Below are 20,691 nucleotides of genomic sequence, written 5' to 3' on the forward strand. Positions count from 1 at the left end.
GACACGTGACAGCAGGCATCCAGATGATGTGGATGCAGCCAGGGAGTTTTCCCCTTGCCCTTTGTACAGAATCCCAACTAGAAACACATCCTCATCCTTCCACCTCCACACCCTGCCGTTACCTTCACAGCCACGTGCATCTGTGACACATGCTCAGAGCAGGCAACACCGCTGTGCTTCTGATGTGAGGTGAAGTCATGGCTACTGTCTTAGTAGGTGGGAAACCACTGTGCAAGTCTCACACTTGCTACATTAGATTTCCCAGATGCATACAAGAACCTCCAATTTAATTCAGAGCTCCATATGCATAGGATACATTCAGAAGGCTTTAAACCCTCTTCAATCAGCAAGAGCAGCCACTTGAGTAAGGGGAGACGGGCACAAGAGGAGACATCCTCCTGTTTGTGTTATAAAAGTGCTCTTGACAAGCAACCCAGCAGAACACTTACAGAAACAGGTGGAGTATCAGTGCACATGGCATACTTTTCAGTACTATGAATAAAAAAAGCAATGAAATGCAGAAATGTGGACCCTTCTCTAATAAAAAAAATAGCTGAAGGAACCAGTGGCATATCCATTACTAAGATATTTAGAACACACTTTGAAGAACAGCACTTCACATTGGCTCCTGAAGTACCACCTCAGATTATCCACAAACTAGCAGCACAACCTGTGCCTAGAACTGATCAAGGCAAGCTCTCTAACATTCCCAACGCTACACTATGGAATATTTGGGTCAGCAAATTGAGTTTTACTCCTGAGAGAGAGGGAGGCCCGACATACTGCAGAAGTAAATGAAGATGCAGTAGCACGTCCTAAGCAAAGAGCAAGCACAGAGTCTGTGCTGCACAAGCTCTGTCCACTACGTTAACATTGTTGTCCTCAGGGTCTGAAGTCAAGGGCATAAAACAATTCGCTACATGCTAGCCAAGCAGAAAGCAGTTTCTGCTGATCAGGAACTAGAGTACAGGGCCCTACATATTCCTGTACAGCTGCTAAGAAAAGCAACACTTACAAGAACACTAAAAAGCATAATTGTCTTCTGATGTACAGCAGCTATGGTTACACTGGGTAAAAAACAGATTCTAACTTGGTAAGACTGAAAATGGTGCTCTCTCTAGCCTGTTTATATGCACACAACAGTAATAATCTGAAGTTGGTGTGAACTTCCCACATTCACTGGGTGCATTTTGGAAGCTGACAGCACATTCAGAGAACTTGCAAGTCAACCCAAATTTTAGTCCACAAACCAAACAGCCTTCCTTTTCTTTTTTTTCTTCTTTCTGAAGCCTGTGCTGCCCCACACACCAAGTCCCAGGGGGATCAATAGAAAGCTGAAGCACTCAGCACCTTGGGAAGCAATATTACCTCAGTGCCCCCAACAGTGCCATAAGAGATCTGCCCACTACGCAGAACAGAAAATGGTGCTGAACAAAGGCTTTCCCCAGGCTCAAGCCAGTGTCTCAGAAAAGCTACCTACACACAGATCACGTCCAGCAGGATCACATACTCAGGGCAGAAACTTCCAGCCACCATTGGGCAATACGCTCCTGTGTCTTAGTACCTCTTCCCTATGATACTGGAGAGTAGCAGCCTCAGAGGACCTCCACAGAGCCCTGGCTGGCTGTGATTCAGGGCAAAGGCTGGTGCGGACAGCTGTTCAGGGCTGGTGAACCATTATTTCCCACCCTAAAGAAAACTCTCCCATATCTCAAAGAAACAGACCCTGACATTTATCTGGGCAGCACCCCACAAACTCCAGTAAATGCAGACAAGGGCTAGGGAGGTTTTATTTACACAAATCCTCTTTTGATAACTTGCCCAATGAAGAGACTGATGCTCAGAGCTGAGCTAAACAAGGACTGCAACTTTCTAGCCTTGGATTAATGTGTTTTAAGATGGAAAATCTTAACACAATGCTTCCTTCTCATGCTTCAAAATAAAGGACATGGGAAGAAGCATATAGGATCATGCACCCTGACAATGCTTACACTTGGCCCTGGCATAAGGTTCAGTTGAAGAGACTGCAGAAGAAAAAAACAGTACTCATGTCTATAATCATTCTGACTACTATTGTTACTTTCTTTTTTTGAGTGAGCTTTTGTATTTAAACAAATACACACTGAAAGTCAGAAATCTCACTCATCTTCAACGTCAGAGTAAGCATTCACTCACAGCACAGACTCCAAATGTGACAGCAAACAGCAGAAACATGCGTTTTTCTTCCAGTCCCAGAGAAAACTGCAAGACTAGGCAGTATTAGTGGTGGTATGATAACTGGTTTTGCTATGAGATGAAGTACAATAGAGAAATACATTTAAAAAGTTGAAGATGTAGACTTCATAGTGTTCATTACTATTTGGATGGTACACAATGCAGTTGCTCTTAAGAAATCATCTAGTTTCAGTGTTGCTTTTAGCTTCTCTTATGCCAAGACAAGTGGCCTAAAACCAAAACCTACATATACTGTTAATGATTTAACACATCACATGAAAAATCTCTTATTTGTTTAAGAAGCTTATCTTACATTGCTACTTCTGAAAGCAAACAGGTTGAAGCACTCTGTCAAGTTTCTTACCACTGCCTCGTTCTTTGGAACAGACGGATTTAACATTGTGAGACGGCTGCCTCGGATCCAGAAAGGAGACGTGCGCCTGTGATCCTACGGCATACACTGACCACTCCTGACCGTAAGCCAAACACACATTCTCCCTGCAGTATGGCAACTTTGTGGAGAGTAACTGGAAACAGAGGAAAGACAAAAAAAACAAAACACATTACAATAAAAGAGCAACATGTTACAGAATTCTTCTGTTAAAGCTAAGTTCAGTGTAAATTGCAGTGGGGAAAAAAAGCAGCTAAAATAATTCATCACAAAAACAGAACTTAAGGAGAAAACCAACAACCTGACCCACAGAAAAAAAAAAAGCCATGGAAGAGATGGGATGCCTTATCAAACCAAACTGGAATGCTAAAGGCTGAAGTATTATTTGAAGAACAAAGGACATTTTTGGCAAATTGTTTTAGTTTTTTTTTTTTAAGCTGCTGTTACCACTTCGCAGGTGTAACGGCATCAGCTCCCTGAAAAAGCTTACCTCATACACCAGCAGAGATATGCCGAATTTTAATCTGCAATTACACTTCAACAAGTACAGCTTCTTTGATGAACCCTGCTACAAAACTACCCACGCTCTATGCAACAGGACACTCAACTCATGCAGAGCTGGCAGAAAGTTAAGAGTAGTGAGTTTCTCTCCTCAAGTTTTATTTTTAGTACATTTTATACAAAGCTTACGTTTTATAACCTGTTGTTTTCTTCAAGCATTTAAAGGAGATGAAGAAATAGTGAACAGCAATAAATGCTAGGCAATTTTCCAAGTTTAAAGCCAAAAGAGAAAAGCACCTTTGATAGCGTGTGCTCTGCTTTCCAAAGATGAAAATACCCATCTAGGGACACAGCTCCCAGCTCCTGTTAAGATTTAAAAAAAAAAAAAAAAATTAGTTTCTGTATTATAAATGCCCTTATAAACCTCACACTCTACTAGGCAGGCTACACCCTCCAGATTGAGCTCATCTGTAATCCTGTACGTCCTTATCAAGATAGCCTTTCATTTCACATTGATCTTGAGAGAACGCAATATAGCACAAAGGTGCCAGATAGAATAAGAATTAAATAACCAAAAATAACTTTCAAAGTATAGATCTTGTTAGACAAGCAAATAATAACTTATTAGACAGTACAAGCTAGTTAGCAACTAGCAGCTCCCACAGTGATTCTGACCCCAAAGTAACCATTTATTTCCAGGCACTACTCTATAGGAAAAAGCTGTATGAAGTCTTCATTGCAGAGGAGTGATTAACATGGTGAAAAATAAAGCCAACAGGAGCACTGTGTTGCTGAGAGCACGCCTGCTTTGGCTTCAGACCTCCTCTGTTCTGTGAGGACAGAAACAAAAGCAGTGGAGGATGAATTGCTACTCCTACTTGCTACAGTAGCTTTCATCTCTAGTAATAGCGAGAGATCAGCATGGGGGGGAGGTTAATGTTTTCTGTTTGTCAAATGCCAACAAAATAACACCGGAGCAAGCACTGGTGCCTGCCCTGTGTGTCAGTTACCTCGCTTACTGAGCAATCCAGTAACAACTCAGCCATCAAAACAGGAACTACCTGAATGTCAGCTGGTCTTCATTAAGGGTGAAGGAAAGCAACAACCGCACCAAAGAGTGGGATTCAAGATGCAAGGGGTGTTCTGGTACTTTCTCTGTTTCTTGCAAACATTCTCCCTTGCTCCCTCTGGGTGCAAGTCTAAACACCAATCCTACAGTCAAATTGTTCCTTTTCAGAAAAATACATGAATTCCCCGCCTCCAGCTTTTCTGAATTCACTTGAGGGCTGAGGTAGACACAGCAGATGAAGACGACCATTTCATATGAGAAGGACACAAAAGGATCAGGGAAAAATATGTCAGGCTGCCTCTCTCCAATATATTTGATTTAGATTATTTTTTTCTGGTAAGTCTGGACAGTTTTAGGACTTCTCATCTGTCTTGAGTACCTTACTCACCTTGTTTTTATTGTTGAAAGCCAGTGCTCGGACTTTGCAATTGTCAGGATTGGTGTTCTCCTTGGGGATATCCTTCAGAGCCCTGTGTGTTATGTGGGCATAGACAGGAACTTGAGACAGGTTGTGCCTGGCATCGCTTTTAGACAGCACATCCTCTGTGACTTCCCAGAGACCCATCGAGCCATCCCGAGAACCTGGATGAATAGCCCATAACAGCATTTCACATAGACATAATTGACCTTTTTTAAAGAAGGAACTGCAATAAACAATAGAGGCTGGAAACAGGAAAGGATACTATTGCTATTAGTTAAACTGAACACACTGCTGGGCGTCATCAATTAGGATTAACAACATGATCTTTCTCAGCTACAAAGTTAGTAATACTGTGACCTCATTGTCAAGTGTTTTTTTTCCTGTATGGTTTCTAAGCATTGAATCTGTTTTCAAACTGACCATCAAAAAAAAACAATCACCATTAGAGATTCACACATGGAATACACTCAGAGGTGACAGAAAAGCCAACACATTTAGCCCAGCTTACCATGGCTGAGATCAACTGTGTCTGCTAAGCCACTGCAGAAACCTCTGAGAAAATTTTGTTAGGTTTATGCAGATTTTGGGTCATTTGATTTCTGCCAGTATCCCAGCATATACTGCATAGAAAACTGCACAATTTCTTGTTTAAAAAACAAAAGGAACTGAAGCTGAACAAGCAAAAACCCCCATTTTTCTATTGAATTTGGAGATACTGTGAGAAACTAGGTTGTGTTTTTGTAGAGAACTAATTTTCTGTGTTCCAAGGTAGTTGTGTAGTCATAACAAGGAGAAATGCTAAGTAGATAAGTGGACAGTAGAAGGCCTCACTGTTCCAAAATAAGGTAGAAGGTTGAGAAGAACAGGATGAGCCATGTGAGAACGGTAAAACAAGGATCACACGTTCTCAAAATGTAAGACAGGAGAAAAAAAGGAAGAAGGAGAAATTAAAGGGTTGATCAAAAAAATTGTACATATGTGGTATAGAGGAGCGTCGAGTAGCTTGTGAGCCTGTAGTACTCAGCCAATGAGGAAACAGGGGAGGTGATCAGGTGTCGCATAATAGTGAGTAAAAGGTTATGATTTGTTTACTAAAATGTGCTCCTAATTGGCAGGATGCCCACCATTGCAATTGCGAATAAAATAGCTTCAGAGAAGATCCTGTCTGAAGAAAATTATTTGAGATTTTTGTCACAATATTAAGCCAAAATATGAAACAAAAAGAGTAGGCAAAGAAAGCTGAACTACTTTACTTCACTGATCAATGCAGACTTAGCCAAAGCCCCATGCCCATCCCTTCTGGTGTTTAGACAACTCAGTTCCATCTAAGTCAGCTCTTACAGACTTGACATGTACCTCTTTCTTCCCTGCACTACAAAAAACACATCCCTTCTCTCACAGGGAAAGCATAAGATGTATTTAATGTCTTGAAGATGCTAGAGAAGACTAAATATCTACATCAGCCTACGTACAGACTTTGGTACATCATAAAGAAGAAGCCGCAAAGACGCATAAGCAAAACATCTTGTTGAAGTAGTGTTGAATACCAGTGCATCGTGCTGTAGTACTAATGGTGCAGCACAGCAGAGATGGCTTTGCCCCCTCACAGACTGATTCAGTCAATTTGCCACCATCAACCAGCAGACAAATACAAAAGGAGCTTCCTAATGGCACTGCACAGCAGCAGGCAGCATGCGCCATTACATCCTGCTACTCAATTTACATGCTGATGGCTTCTAATGGCACCCAATCTTGTTACGGAGGCTGAATGCTCAGCAGTAGAATTTCTAAACATCTTGACAGACTTTAGGAGGAAGCTGTCCCTTTTAATAGCCCTAACAGGGGGAAAAGACAATGTATGGCATTTAACTGGTTGGCCCTGAAGCCAAGGAGAGTATCATCGGTTACCCTAGGCTCATCCTGGGAATTATTCATCTTAGTTTGGAACTTTTAGCATGGAAATCTTTACCTAGTCAGTACAGCAATTGTTGCATTCTCCCTCAGTCAAGATGTTTCGTTTTATGCTTATTGACTACTGAAATACACTGCTGCCTGTTTTAGAGGCAAACCTTTGCCTAGTTCTTATTGAAGCTAACACAGGCGAGAATAATCAAGCGTATGGCCCACTCTGCACTCTCTCAACATTTTTGACAGCAATGAGAAAATGTACTGCTGAAGCTCTAACCTTGAGCTGTATGAAAGTGCTATTGTCTGTTATGGGAAAAAAATGCCCACCTCTTTCTTCCTGTGGCATTTAACCTGCCCAAAGGAAAGTTAACAAGAGTTGTCCACTTTGATTCTCAACTCAGACAGAAGTAATTACTAATTCCTCAATATCTGCTGTTCAAATGTTTCTGCTTTGTAGTTTCAGTTACAGATTGCAACAACATATGTATGATTAAAACAAATGTCAGAGGTCAGTCGTCTTTTTTTCCCCCAACTAGATCCGTGAAGTTCTCTCTTGCTAATTGCTTTTAAAAAGTTTTCCCTGGTGTCTCACATCCGGAGACTAGAGCATACATCCTGCTACAAGTTTCATGCAACAGAGGACATGGCAACCTTCCTTCTACTCACACATCCACTCCTGAGCATGCAGAAAACGTTAAGAGCAACAGTTCAGCGTCACATGTTGGGCCTCACTGGGTCCTTATCTCACCACTGGATATCTGGAATCATCTTTGCTGTTCTCCTCAGACTTTACAATGATTTTTGTAGTGCAGATTTTTAGGTTGGAGCCTCACAAGGATCAGCATAAGTATTAGTTTCAAAACCAAATTCCAGGATTAGCTTTATTTTTTTTTTAAATAGCTAAGCAAATTATAAAAATCAAATATTTGAATTGTTATGGGACACAGTTTTCTGTCATCTGCAGTCTGACACCCATGTATGGAACACTATATTCACTGTCACCACAGAAACACAGTAAACTACTAAATTAATGCACTAGAACACTGGTACTGTTGCCTTCACTTAAGTAATACTGTATGAAGTTACACTAGTTATCCAACCAGTTACTAAAAAGTCAGTAACTGACCTTTTCTCTTACCAGCTTCCATCTTAACTGCACACGTGTGTATGCACACATATAGCAGCAACTACTAAACAGCTTGATAACAGAAACTGAGTTTTCATTAAAAAGAGTCTTCACAGGATTTCAGGTAAATGATGTTGCTCTGCTGTATTCCAAAGTTATTAACTCATAGCATGAAATTATTGAAGTTATTCCTCGTGTAAAATCCTTCCCTGTAACTCACTGTTTAGAGACCCTCTCATGGCAGTGCCTATTGGAAAGACAGTGAAATCCCTGATATTAGAAAAACTTATAATTTAAGGACCATATGAAAACCAAGAGTAGTTTAAATAACCAAGGTAGTTACTTCCAAGTGGTTTTCACTGTAGCAGTACCCAAGCCAGACCCTACTGACCTCTTTTAAACAGAGAAGAATCTCAGACACTGAAGAGCTATATGAAGATTAAATATAATTTAAAGCTCAAAAATAAGAACTTGAAAGGTCTGAACTGAAGGTCATGTACTGGAACAGGTTCTTGGAAATTTTGCTTCTCATCCCCAGGACGATTTTTATTCAAAGTCCCAAGGGGGCTCCTATCAGTTATTTCTACAATGGGAAGGTCTACTTACAGTACCAGGCATGCCTCAAAAAAACAAACATTTGTTTTAACTGGGTTTAAAGGCACTTTCTGGAACAGTGAGAAACATTTAAGAAAATGGTTTAGTACTTATGTTATATTGCTCAAGACACCTGGGTTCAGATAAACCAAAGACTTAAGCTGTCAAATTAAACTCCCTTCAAACAGTAGAAAGAAGAAATTCAGACCGTGGGTTGGCTGAAACCTCTTTCAAGGGACTTCTTTACTTCCACTAACTGAAAGGAGCAAAGGTAATCAGGCTCTTGGCTCCTACATTGAGTGAATTCAACTGACACAGTTGATTGCAATGACTCTGAACTGCTGGACATAAGGATAACTACTAGATAGCCCTCAAAGCAGGCTCCATACAGGCCCAGCCTACACTTCAAGTCCAATCATTACAAAATGCCAGTTATATCAGACTGGAGTATTACAAAGTGTTGGGTTTGGAGCCTTTTATCCCCCCCCACACACACACCTGCAGAAAATCAGGAACAGAGCACTTGAAACAAGAATACTGATTATTGACACTGTTACAAATACTGTGTTATCTTTATGTCTTGATAAAAGTGATTCCCTAAGACTTATCAAGTGCTGTACATCAGTATAGTAAAATAATGACAAAGAAGATTACCAGAAACAGCCATGGTATCACTGATCCACGCAATTGAAAATATCCAGTCCTTATGTCCATCCTAAAAGGGAAAAAAAAAAGTCAGATTTGCTGTGCCATTGTATTCTAGATTAGTCTCTCAAAGCAGACAAGTATTCTTCACTTTGAGTTTTAGTACAAGCACAAAAAGGACAGACCTATGTTAGTAACATTATACAGGTGAAATTCCAGTATCAATCTGGAGTAGTTTAAGTAACCAGCAGCAATTTAAACTTTTTTTTTTTAGTTTTATTAAACTTAGCGCATAAAAGTAATAGTTAGAGAGCTATTAAGTGATGGAAAAACAGGCTTTAAACCAAAGACAAATTGATCTCAAATCTAAGAACTTGGATTTTCCATTTTGAAAGCAGTGTTTTTTGCAGAATAGCCACACGCTTCCTCAAACAACGGTCCCTACTATAAATGGTAACTAAAACATGATGTTTGCAATAGATAAGCTACAGAATAATTTTTCAAGACTACTACTTCAAGAACCTTTTCTTTGGCATTTAAAGAAACCTGGGGGGGATCCCTAAGCCTGTAGTTCTGTTTGAAAAGCTGCACAGTCACAGCAGCATGCAAGTGAATAGCAAGTCATGCAGATCTTCAGTCAAGCCTTTTCAGCAGCAGCAGATAGCCAGCTGCAGAACTCTGACCTCTGCCGTTGTCAGTAACGTCTAAGGCCTGAGTCAAAAGGAAGGAGAAATGAGAGAAGGGCTTCTGGGACACCACTGTATTCCTTTCAGCCCTTTTCTTTTTAAGACTGGCTATTTTAAAAAAGCATGAGGACATTTCAGAAATAGACTCTGGTGCTGCTTATATCAAAGTGCCATAAGTCACGGGGTTAGAACTGATCCTCAAAGACGAGTTCTGCCTCTGGGATAATGCATACATAAAGCTGCGCTGGAGAAGGGGAAAACTTGAATAACTTGCATCATCTTTTCAATTTCTCACAAGAGCTTTTTCACTAAAACTAGCTGTGTGTCTCAGTTTCAGCCTTCATCATCACAATTAGACCAACATTTAGGATGTTGTTATATTTTCAATACTTAAAAGTAATCTAAGTGGACCTGAATGAGGGCAAGGAAGAGGAAATCTGACTCAGAACCATCTCACTTGTTAATGCCCTCACTTATATTTAAGGTATCTTGTCATGAAAGACCACTTTATCAGGAATGTTTTAAACCTTTCAGAAATTCTTCACTCTTCACCACAAGACTCCCAAATCTAACCTCGCTCTGACCTTAGGCACTTCAAAGTAGTAATTCTTTTAAGTGGCAGAATAAGCCTTCCCCAAATATTCCCACTTACATCTCCCACACAGACAGGATCAAGTGTAGGCAGACGATAAATTGCAAGACTGTTGGGGTTGTCTCCACCTGTGGCCAGAAGGGTCCTTGAAGGGTTGAGCTCAATGGCGTGAATACCACAGCCCTGCTGGTTCACCATGCCAGGTTCGCGGTCTTTCAGAATAGGAATCTTGGTAATTTGACCAGTCTGGACATCTACCACAAATAACTGCAAAAAAAAAACAACAGCAGATGCAAGTCATTGCTGAACAAAGATCAGAAAAACAAGATGGTCAAAGATGCGCTCTATTATGAATTTCTTTTTCTCCATAAATCCTGCAAGTTGACTGAAAAAAAATTGTATAATTTACTTCTTAAAACTAGTAGACTGACTTAATTTACAGTGGGTTTTATTTCAATGACCCCATTTGGTTTTGAATGCAATGGAAGAGAAAGGAGAAAATGTTGTCATGGCATGTTTCCCATTTAACCAAGCCCTCAAATCTGAAGTTTATTACTGTTCGTTACTGTGACAAAACAAAATTGTTTTCCAGTTTCTCTTAACACCAAGGAGAAAGACAGACCCACCTCCAAAAAGTGAGTAAGCCCAAGAGCACTGGGCACAAGTCTCCTGCAGCCCAGATAAGGACACTTACCATGAAGTTTTGGCTTTGACAAACTGACACCTTAGAAGTTTATTTAATTAGAACTTATTTTCTAGTGATGCACAGAACAGTGACTAAACACAGTACTGCCAGTGTGAATACCTAAAAAAGAAAAAGATATCTAGCTACGTTCATCAGCCTGCAAGAAGACTAGAAGTTGTAGCTCAATGTCACCGTTTCCTTAGCAGAAAGATCAGTTATAAAGCCTTGCAAATCTTCAGACATCACTGCATACCAAGTTAAATCCGTTCCAATGCATACAACTATACTTTATGATAATGGTAAACTCACTTTACTTAAACTATAGTTTACTATAATGGTAAAGTTTAAATTAGTTTCAGCAAACTATGGTTTACACTGTCTGCCAAAGCTCACTTTCATCTGGGAGGCTCCTGCACTGGATTGTTTCCACAGGTGTTCAGAGTGCAGCTGCACTAACAGCCACGTTGGTGTAACTAAGGGACAATACCTTGTGAGGGAAGATGAATGAGAAGCAAGGAAATGGAGTAACTGAAGCTGACTTGGCACTAAGGAAAGTGATGTAAAAAAAAATCACAGCCCAACATTTTTGGGGGAACTCACAGACTTGATTTCTGCTCTTTAATAAGAAGCAAAATTTAAACAAGATATAGTAGCCTGTTACTTCTGATGTACTGAGCTAGCAGAATATTAATATCAAATCAAAATTTGTTGAAGTATGGTATGTTAAACTCATTCTGCAGAGAAAGCCATGACCTATTCAACACTATTTATACCTTGTACATAAACTTATACACCATCCTCAACCCACAACTGATCTTCCCCTGTAGTCAGCAGTATTGCACAAACAGATCATGGTTCCTACAGTGACTGAATTTTTACGTTCGGTTCTTTATTTTGTATGCAGGTGTCAGGGGGACAGGCAGCAGCCGAAGCATAGCTGAGCAGGAAGGAGGCACTGCTCGCTTCTGCCCAGCCTCGCAACACGGCTCACTTCCCAAGACAAGCGGTGAAATCAGAATGCATGCAGCAGCCCTAACCTCATCCCTGAGAATTAATACCTGCACTACAGGAACAGGACCACTCATCCTCCCCTGTGAACTTTTATCTTCTTTTCTTCCTTAGTATTTCCTTCCAGTAGAAATTCACAATTCCCTCCCCATCCTCCTTCAACTACTGAGAGGAAAAAAAAAAAAAAGAAATCAACTTTTAAGTACCTAAGGTTCAGGATTGCAAGCGTCACCCGAAGGTCCTAAAGCTAGCATCAGACATGCTAACTAGGAAAATGCATCTAAATCTCACGAGGCCCAGATTCGGGAAAGCCATATTTCAGCTGTTAGAGATGCACACTTCAGAGAGAACCTCACTAGATATTAGGACTGAAATTAAAAACCCTTCGCATTCTCCAGTCTAACATCACCACTGCACACCTGTGTTTGACACCAGGCTAATAAATAAATAACAAGACTTTAATATGAAATTTATTTAATAAGCTGTGAACTTACTGGGCTGAAGTTAAAGAACTTGGAAATACACCATGCTGAAGTATCACGGACCCTCACACTTCTGTTCTAGATCTTCAGCCTCATTTTCTTGTAACAAGTTTCCAAACGAAGACATCCTTAGAAGTACCAGGACGTACTTCTCGCAGTGCTTTCACCTGCTCCCACCCCACTCCAACCCATCCTCAGCCCTTGAACTGCTCTGTCATTTTCTCACTTTTCTCCTCCAATTTTACAGCATTACGTTAACCAGAGCTGCAACTGCTCTTAGAGCATGAAACCTGACATAGTTAGGAGACTGGCTTCGTTGTTTCAGCTGTTAAGCTCTAAGCAGGAACTACTCCCCTTGCTTAGTAAGGGACCAGTTTGGGTTAGTAAGGAACTAGTTGCAGGCAGTTTAGAAACAACAACCCAAGAACAAAATAAGCAAGTACTGCCTGCATGTGCTATGACTACTGCATCACCTGGGGAAGGGCAGGAAGACAGCAGCTCACACTTGCAAGCCGAACTCACACTGAATGCCAGGAAATCTTTCCCTGTAAATCCAGCAAACAGAAGTCAAAAGCCAAACAGACGTTGTTAATATTTCCCCCTTTCGGGCTTTAAAAGTGTCTAGCAAGACAGGCACCCAGCTAAGAATGCTGAAAATTGAGCACTATTTTATGAATTTAGGACACGACAGGAAATAAAGTACAAAATACCTGACCTTTTAAGTGAGTTCAGCTGAAACTCCACCATGCAGTTACTTAAATCTGAAGAAAACAAGTTAACCTGCTTTTTCCAAGCAAACTGGTACCATCACTGCTGTTGAAATAAGCACAACTGCAAACAACTCCAAAGCAGCCCTCTAAGATTATTAACAAAGAGCTGATAGCTGTATTATACTTTTTTAAGCCCCTTCCTACCAAGTGGGAATAAGAATTTCTTTTTCAGTTATTTATTCATTACATAAAAGCTAAAAAACAGCCTCAAAAATCAGATGCAAACTCCCTGCAACCAAACAATGAAGTACCTGTCCCTTGATTCTGTTTTATACAAAATTTGGTTCCTCTACCAGTGAAGTGTGTGTGCATGTCAGGCGTTAGCATGCCCAGTAACTTGACAGTCAGGACCTCAAGCAAGGGTTTCTCTGGCCGGCTGCCAGAAGTCCCAGGACCACACTTCGTTTGTGAGGAATGAAGCAGGGTCAGCTATCTTGTTCTCCGCAGGAGGCCATTATTCTGACAAGGAAACAGGTTGAAGAATGATGTGACAGAAATCCATCTCCCCTCCTGTTGTATGGTTTTTTTTTTGTTTTGTTTTGTTTTTTTGAAATAAAGCAGTTCAGATGTACAGCCTGCAACAATGCCATCGTTCAAGGACCGTGGCAGAGCGGCATGGCCACATACTACATTTGCCACAGTCACGACTTTTTAGGATCTGGCCGTACTTTTCACACCCCATGAAATTACTAACTGTATGCCTGGTTTTATTTTGTTCTGCAGAACGGTGAGAAGTTCTTTGGGCCAGTGGCTCCTGTACAACTTGGCTCCCTTGTCAAGCTGCTTACCGTGAAGTTCATCAGGAAACCGTCCCGCTTCATTAAGTAAGGAACTTCATTAATCAGTTTGCCAGAAGTAAAGACTCTGGCACAGAATCAACTTATCGGAAGACAACACTCTGAACTGCAAAGCCCATCCTTCTCTTCCATGCAGTACTGAGAGCAGAGCAGTGTGTCAAGCTCTTCCATCGAGTCTACTTCATTTTTTGACCTACCTTTAAGAGCCAACAGTTGGGGGGAGGGATGGGGGGGCAAAGCGACCCGTTCATTACATCTAACTGTCCTTCCCACGCATCTGTAACTGAAAGAATTCTACTAAGCAAAGCAGCAGGTGATGTTTTCACATACGCCACTGTAACATCACATCTGATTTAGCCGTGACCACTTTGGGAAACATTCTGATCATATTTGTTTTGGTGAGAAAAAGTTTGTAAAGCCTAATCTTCATGTGGACAACAAGCTTAGAAAATTGGTGAAAGAAATGCTATTTCACAACAGCACATAAAGACTACCTTGTGTCCTCTGCTGCTGGCCCTGCATGTGGAACAGCAGGGAACATGTTACCCTATCTTTTAGTTGATTGTACAGACCAGTTTGAACAAAACCAAAGCGTGCCACCCTGAGCTACACCATGTTTTTATTACACAAACAGGATGGACCTGGATTCACAAGGCACCCAGAACTTGCACAAAAGACTGCTTATTCTTCAGGCAGGTACATGTGCTACATTCTGCACCCCTGCTCTTCACACACTGCCCTCAAGTCCCAGAAGCATTCTTATCATTTGTTTTAACATTTGAAATAACCCGAAATAAACATATTGCCTTGCTAAAAAGAGTCACCAAGAGAATAAGCTGGGATGGAGTTTCACAACTGGATTAAGCCAGTCTTTGAGAATCCACCCACTGCTTCCCCACCCACCCTGTCTCACCGCCTTCGTGGCAACAAGTGGTGCCCAGGTAGCTTCCAGGTCAGCCACACAACCTCTCTACCTCCAGAGAGGATTACTCCTACACAAAAACCTGCCTGCACACAAAGCAGCGAGCTGGCCCAGCTGCCTCCCCAGCCACGTGAACACCAGGAACGAGCAGGCGGGAACATCCCATTCTGCACCGGCACAGCTCCAGACTGAAGCTGATCACCGAAGTTTCACCCTCAGCCAAGCTGGAAAACGACATCGCTGTTCTCCAGATCGTATCTCACTATCAGAACAACAGAACTAATACAATGCTTCCAGGGTCATTACACTAATACCATTGCTGGTTGCACTGAGTAGCACTGTTTGATTTTTCTCCCCATTTCTCAGTCTCTTCTTTTATCCAGATTGCCAACTTCTCTATTTTCTAAGTTCATAGAATGCTTGGCATCAGGCTCTCCAGTTCCATGGCAATGCAGATTCACTGCTATGTGCCAAGCCCCAAAGAAATGCTGAATCCTTAAAGACTTAGTTCTCAGACTGGTAGGACTCCTTTCCAGCAGAGCTCGGAACATGCACTAATCTTAGTACAAGACCCACTTACAGGTTGTGCTGCTTGTACTCTGTACTGCACAAGAGGAATGGCTTTACACATCCTCCTTGAAAGGGTCCAAAGGGGGAGGAACATAAAGGAAGATCAGAGAAGCGAGCAGCAGCAAAAGAAACCAGTGAGTTGACTCTGAATCCACATTTCCAGAAACAAGGCACTGCAATCAAGCACCTCACCTTGCTATGAAGCCCTTCCAGCTCATGGGTATGCACATCTGATGTCACTGAACATGCTCACTGCCAAAAAGCCCCATTTGTCAGTTTTTATTTGCGTCCTGCCCTCTGCGCTTAGTTTCAGGAGGCTGGCAGACAGCTAACGTGTGTCAGCAGATGGCAAAGGACGGAGAAGTGAGAGACTTGGTCTGCTAAAGGGCATCTGGGCCGCCTACGCCATGCCTGGCAAGGAAACCAGCAGACCCTTAAGGCAGACACAGGCATCACATGCACTTGACAGAAAACCAAATCCTCCCGAGAGACGAGGAACAACACCTGACTCTCTACTTACAAGGCACTGAAGGCAAGGTGAACGGAGGTGTCGCTTACAAGTGTCAGAGGTTTGTTTACAGTGACCAAAGTACGGCGTTCAGCGGACTCTGAGCAGTTATGAACTGCGGTGACACTACTTCCCCCTCCCTCCCTGGGAGCAGGAAACAAGCAGTCTTCCTGGCTCCTCACAATGCTGGCAAAACCACAGCAAGCATTACCTCGCAAAGCAAATGGAAATCATTTTCCCCACAGACATTCCATATTCACAGCTGGAAGAGGAACTACGTGTTGTATTCTCACCACTGCTAACCCACAACTGCCAGACTTGTTTATAATTGTATGAGGTGCACTGAACAGACGAGGGATCTCCTGAACTAATTAAAAAGCTCTAAGCAGAAACAAGAGCTGGGCGTTTACAGCAGGGCATCCAAGGCAACATGCAAATCTACCAAGGTGAGAAGAGGTACCAGCTGGCCACCAGAAAGCAACCCTTGGTGACTTGGAAAAGCCTCCTGAGAAACCAGAAGAGAACGTTCAGTAAGAAAGTTGTGTGTTTAGAAAGACAAACATATCTATCAGGCCTGCCTGGGAAACAAAAAAACAACAAAAAAAAAAGAATATTAGATTCCAGGCAATTAGATTCCAAAGCAACTGGAAACTAATAAGTGTTTTGTATTTATGGAATGATTTACAGCTCTGGTATTTCTACTTGCTTAACTTCACAATCAACAAAAGAATTATGTCCTGAACATGTATACAGGACTAAGGGATCAGAAGAAGCTGCAAGATGGTGATTTGAACTTTTTTCAGAAGCCGCTTTATCCCTCACCGCTTCCTGAAAAATAGCATAAAAAAAGAGAATGAGTAGTTCAGTAATCCAGTGTTCAGTGGTTTCTTTTGCCACAAGCTTGTTTCCTGCATAGTCTCAAAGTTTCTGTACAATTCCTGAACACAACACACTGATTACAGACAGTATTTTCTTCTAAGACATCTTCCTCTTCCTTCAGCCTTTGGTAACTTCAATGCCCTGCTGCCACAGTCTAAATACCTGCACCTCACAGATTTGCTTGTTCCTTCATTTGTTTTTCAGTACCTCTAAGCAGCCCACTGTATCAACAAAGTCCTTGCAAATGTGAATCCCGCCTCAGAAAACCCCAGCTGATCATGTTTGAATTTTTAGACACTTGAATGCTCAGATAGGTTCCATAATTACAAATCCAGGAAAAAAGCATGTGCCTGTAAGAAACCCAAATATTTTATTTACAGCTGGCCAACTGCAAGCAGCACGATTTACTAGAGACAATAATGTTATTTTATATAAACAAGCATACCTGGGGATATTTTCTAGGATAGAAAGTTGCCCCAAAATAATGCAACAAGTTATAACACTCGTTAAAAGTGAACTACTGACTGAGAGCTTCATATTCTCTTCAACATTTATGGTGACCAGTACTGTGAGGTGACTAAAAGCAAAGCTCCTCCTCTTATGACGAGAACATGTTTTTGTTTTGTTATTAAAAATAGTGAATACTTCTGGCACAGCATAGCCAAAGGCAATTTATAAATGAACTGCTCAAAGCTCCCCGTGCCATGTTTAAGCTTGATTAAAGCAAATGCTTTCGTTTATATTTTTCTGTTGCATTAACTGTAATTATATGCAACACCAGTTCAGTGAACTCCATTAAAATTAGACAAGTTGTTTTAGATTCACTCCCAATTTAAATGCCACAACTTCGGTGCAGGAGAATAGGCAAAAGAATTCATCCTTATTAGGTTGCTTGGTCAGGAGATGAGAGAGAAACTCTTGTAATTAAAATGTTGTTTAACTCTCTACTCAAATGTGAGCGCAAAGCAAGCGAGCTAAAGCTACTACAGTATTCCTAATTCATATATGTTTCACCATGAAGTCGATTTTTGCCATCATTACGTTTCGCCTAACAAAAGACAACGTCCATCTGTAACGTAAGCCTAGCTGCAGCAGCATATACCTCCCTGCAGCGTACGCAGAGCTAACAACAATGTGCTTGAATCCCTCTTCAGCTGCCTGATTGTTTGGTCACCAACAATTTCTGCAAGGTTGCGTTAACAACACACTTGCCCATTTATCTTCACCACAGCTGCTGTGGAACTAGGGAAGTTACAGGACACAGCAAAACTGCTGCGGCGCTACAAAGCCTGCAATGATCTCACTAGGGCAAGCAGGATTTTGAGAGCTGGTGTTTCAGCAGGAGTTTGTCTTCCGGAAGCTGTTCCACGAAGGGTGCTGGCTGCTGACCAGCTGAGGTAACGAGCACGTGCGGAGAAAGAAGGCAGAGAGATTCTGCTTCGTTAGATTCCTGTTATAAGGCTGTTTTGTTTATACAGCTAGGCCTTGCTTCTTAAAGTTGCTACATGAAAGACTCCTGCTGTGTAACTATGAATAATTATAGAACGTCCAAAATAAATTAAAAGAAAAAAAGTCTCTTTCCCTTGCAAGTCAGACCGCAGAGCACAGCTTCTGTTCAGAAGTCATGAAAGCAAAGAAACAATCCCATCGACTCACATACTTTGAGGATTATAAGCTGCTGGATCTATACGTTCCTTACAACGCTCGGCTCATTTCAGCAGGACTAACCAACCTGCAAAGAATGAATGCTGGATTTTGCACTAATTCAATCAGAATTAAATATGTGAAATTGCAGCCTTAGCCAAGGAGGCCAGACCACCAGCTCCAGGAGAAAAGATTTACCTGTTTGTATGACCTCCTCCAGCTACTAATCACATAAGACACTATTTTAATATTCCCCTATAACTTTCCAAACACAAAACATTAGTTTAAGACCCTGTGATTTCAGTGTTTGTAAAAGGATATAACAGTACATGAACACGGCAAGTTACCTGAACACCAGGACAGAACTCCGCATAAAACCAAACAGACCGAGGATGATGATTAAGAAAAAAAAAAAAAAAAAAGTATTTTTAACAAATTCTGTCTGACATTATATTTATATTATGAGAAATCACAGGGACAGTCACTAACTCCCTGTTTGCAAGGCAAGAAGATTCAACCCCCCCTGTTGCACTCCATCCCAAAAAAAAGTCAATTGCCCTGTGCAGATTAGAGATGCTAAGCACAGGCACAAGCCTCACGGTCTGGTCCACAGCCACCCGTACAGAACCACACTTTCAGATGAGAATAAGTCACAGCTAAATAATACATTTATTCGAAATTCATCATGTATAATTTTGACTCTGCTAGTAATTACTTCCTAACGTTTTCCTTGGCAGCCCACATGCTTGGGTTATGGACAAAGGGAAGAGGGAGAAATTAACACGCAAGTGAAAGAGGAGTGAGAGAGGTGGCACTTACTGTGTTGCATTTTGTCCCGCACACCACTTGTCGGTGGTTCAGCCACTGGGAGGCAAACACTTTATTAAGGGTTCCAAAGTGAAACTCTCTCTCCTTGAGGAGGCTGGGAAGCTGCTGGGCTGCATATCCATGCAACAGGCGGTGATAGCTGGACTCATTCTGCATCCGCACCTCTCTACCTTTCAGGTAGTACACCAGGGACCGCTTCACCGGGGGGAGCCTTTTCCTTTTGTGAACCGAGTGATCCCACCCGTACTGTGAAAAACAAACGCGGAAGTTAGAGGAACTTAAAGCAGCGCCCTTGAAAATTCAAAACGCTGAAGTCCGCCTGGCTACCCTTACGAATACCACACCCGATTAGCTCGGAGCTGCCGGCCTCAGTAAGATTATAGAATTAAACAAATATTTGCTACGGAAGCAACGCCACAGCGATGCCCCAATCGCTCCACGCTGACTCGCCAACACCGCTGCTTACAGAAACGGGAGAAAAGAGGGAAAAAAATAAACACAGCTTAAACAGGCGAGGGCCGCCCCCAACCACCCCCGCGGCCCCAGCCCCGCCGTTTTGGGGTGACAGGAGAGGGGGGGGAGCTGGGGACCGACCGGAGGGGGGGCCGTGTGTCTCCTGCGGCCGGCCTTGGGGTCGGCCCGGTGCATGGCTGCGGGGCTGGGGGCGGCGGGCACGGCGGTTACCGGACGAACGGCGGCACCCAACGGAACCGGGGGGGGCAGAACCCAAAGGGGGGGGGGACAGAACCTAAAGGGGGGGGGCCGAACCCAAGGCTCGGGGGGCCGAACCCAAAGCTGAGGGGGCCCCCACCCGCAGGACACCCCCCAGCAGGGCACCCGCACACCACGGCCGCCGCCCTCCCCATATCCCGGTGCCCCCCCACCCACCTCACACCGCCCCCCACCCCCGCCCCACCCCCCCGGCCTACCTGCTCCCCATGGAGCCCGCCGGGCCCCGCGGCGGTCGCCGCCGCCGCTTTCCGCTTCCTGCTAACTGTTTTCCGGGCCATAGTAGAAGGAAGGGGAAAAAGAGAAGCCGAGAGCCCGGCCCGGGCCCCACATGGAGCAGGCGGCCGCCAGGGCTGGGGGCATAAGCGTGAGGGAGCCGGGCCGGGCCGGGCCGCGCCTCACGACATTGCCCCCGACCTCTTTGCGACGGTCGCGGCGCCGCTTGACGGCGGCCCCGCGGTTTCCTAGCACCGCCCTCCCGGCCCCCGCCCGCCGGGGGTTGCTAGGCAACGCGCGCCGTCAGGGCGGAGCGGCGCCCCCCCGCGGTGGTTGGGGATGGGGTGGGCGGGCACCCGCTGCTCGGGTGCGGTTCTCTCTCGGTGTGCGTTCCCCGGATAAGTCCAAGTGGTCTCTTTCCCTGGCTCGGAACCTGAAATTCCCCATCTGTGGAGGCAAACAGCCTGCGTTCCTCACCGCCTGTGCTGTCACCATGCAGTCGGGGT

The 20,691-nt window shown here is 43.1% G+C and overlaps 1 protein-coding gene across 2 annotated transcripts in view; it reads right to left on the bottom strand.

Moving 5' to 3' along the window:
• Positions 1 to 20,416, bottom strand: part of DCAF12 (DDB1 and CUL4 associated factor 12) — a 30,883-nt gene extending 10,467 nt beyond the window's left edge. The window contains exons 1-7 of one of the 2 annotated variants that reach the window (XM_048048540.2): positions 20,170 to 20,416; positions 19,232 to 19,486; positions 10,208 to 10,414; positions 8,879 to 8,939; positions 4,564 to 4,757; positions 3,404 to 3,469; positions 2,579 to 2,741 (exon numbers count right to left, since the gene is read on the bottom strand). In XM_048048540.2, the coding sequence (XP_047904497.2) occupies positions 2,579 to 2,741; positions 3,404 to 3,469; positions 4,564 to 4,757; positions 8,879 to 8,939; positions 10,208 to 10,414; positions 19,232 to 19,486; positions 20,170 to 20,250 (1,027 nt within the window). In that variant the 5' untranslated portion in view covers positions 20,251 to 20,416. Of the gene's footprint in view, positions 1 to 2,578; positions 2,742 to 3,403; positions 3,470 to 4,563; positions 4,758 to 8,878; positions 8,940 to 10,207; positions 10,415 to 19,231; positions 19,487 to 19,834; positions 19,967 to 20,169 lie in introns of those variants that run through there. The other variant, XM_066988572.1, reaches the window with a different exon arrangement.
• Positions 20,417 to 20,691: the final 275 nt, after the last annotated feature.

The sequence above is a fragment of the Anser cygnoides genome, chromosome Z (genome assembly GCF_040182565.1).
Source record: "Anser cygnoides isolate HZ-2024a breed goose chromosome Z, Taihu_goose_T2T_genome, whole genome shotgun sequence".
NCBI lineage: Eukaryota > Metazoa > Chordata > Aves > Anseriformes > Anatidae > Anser > Anser cygnoides.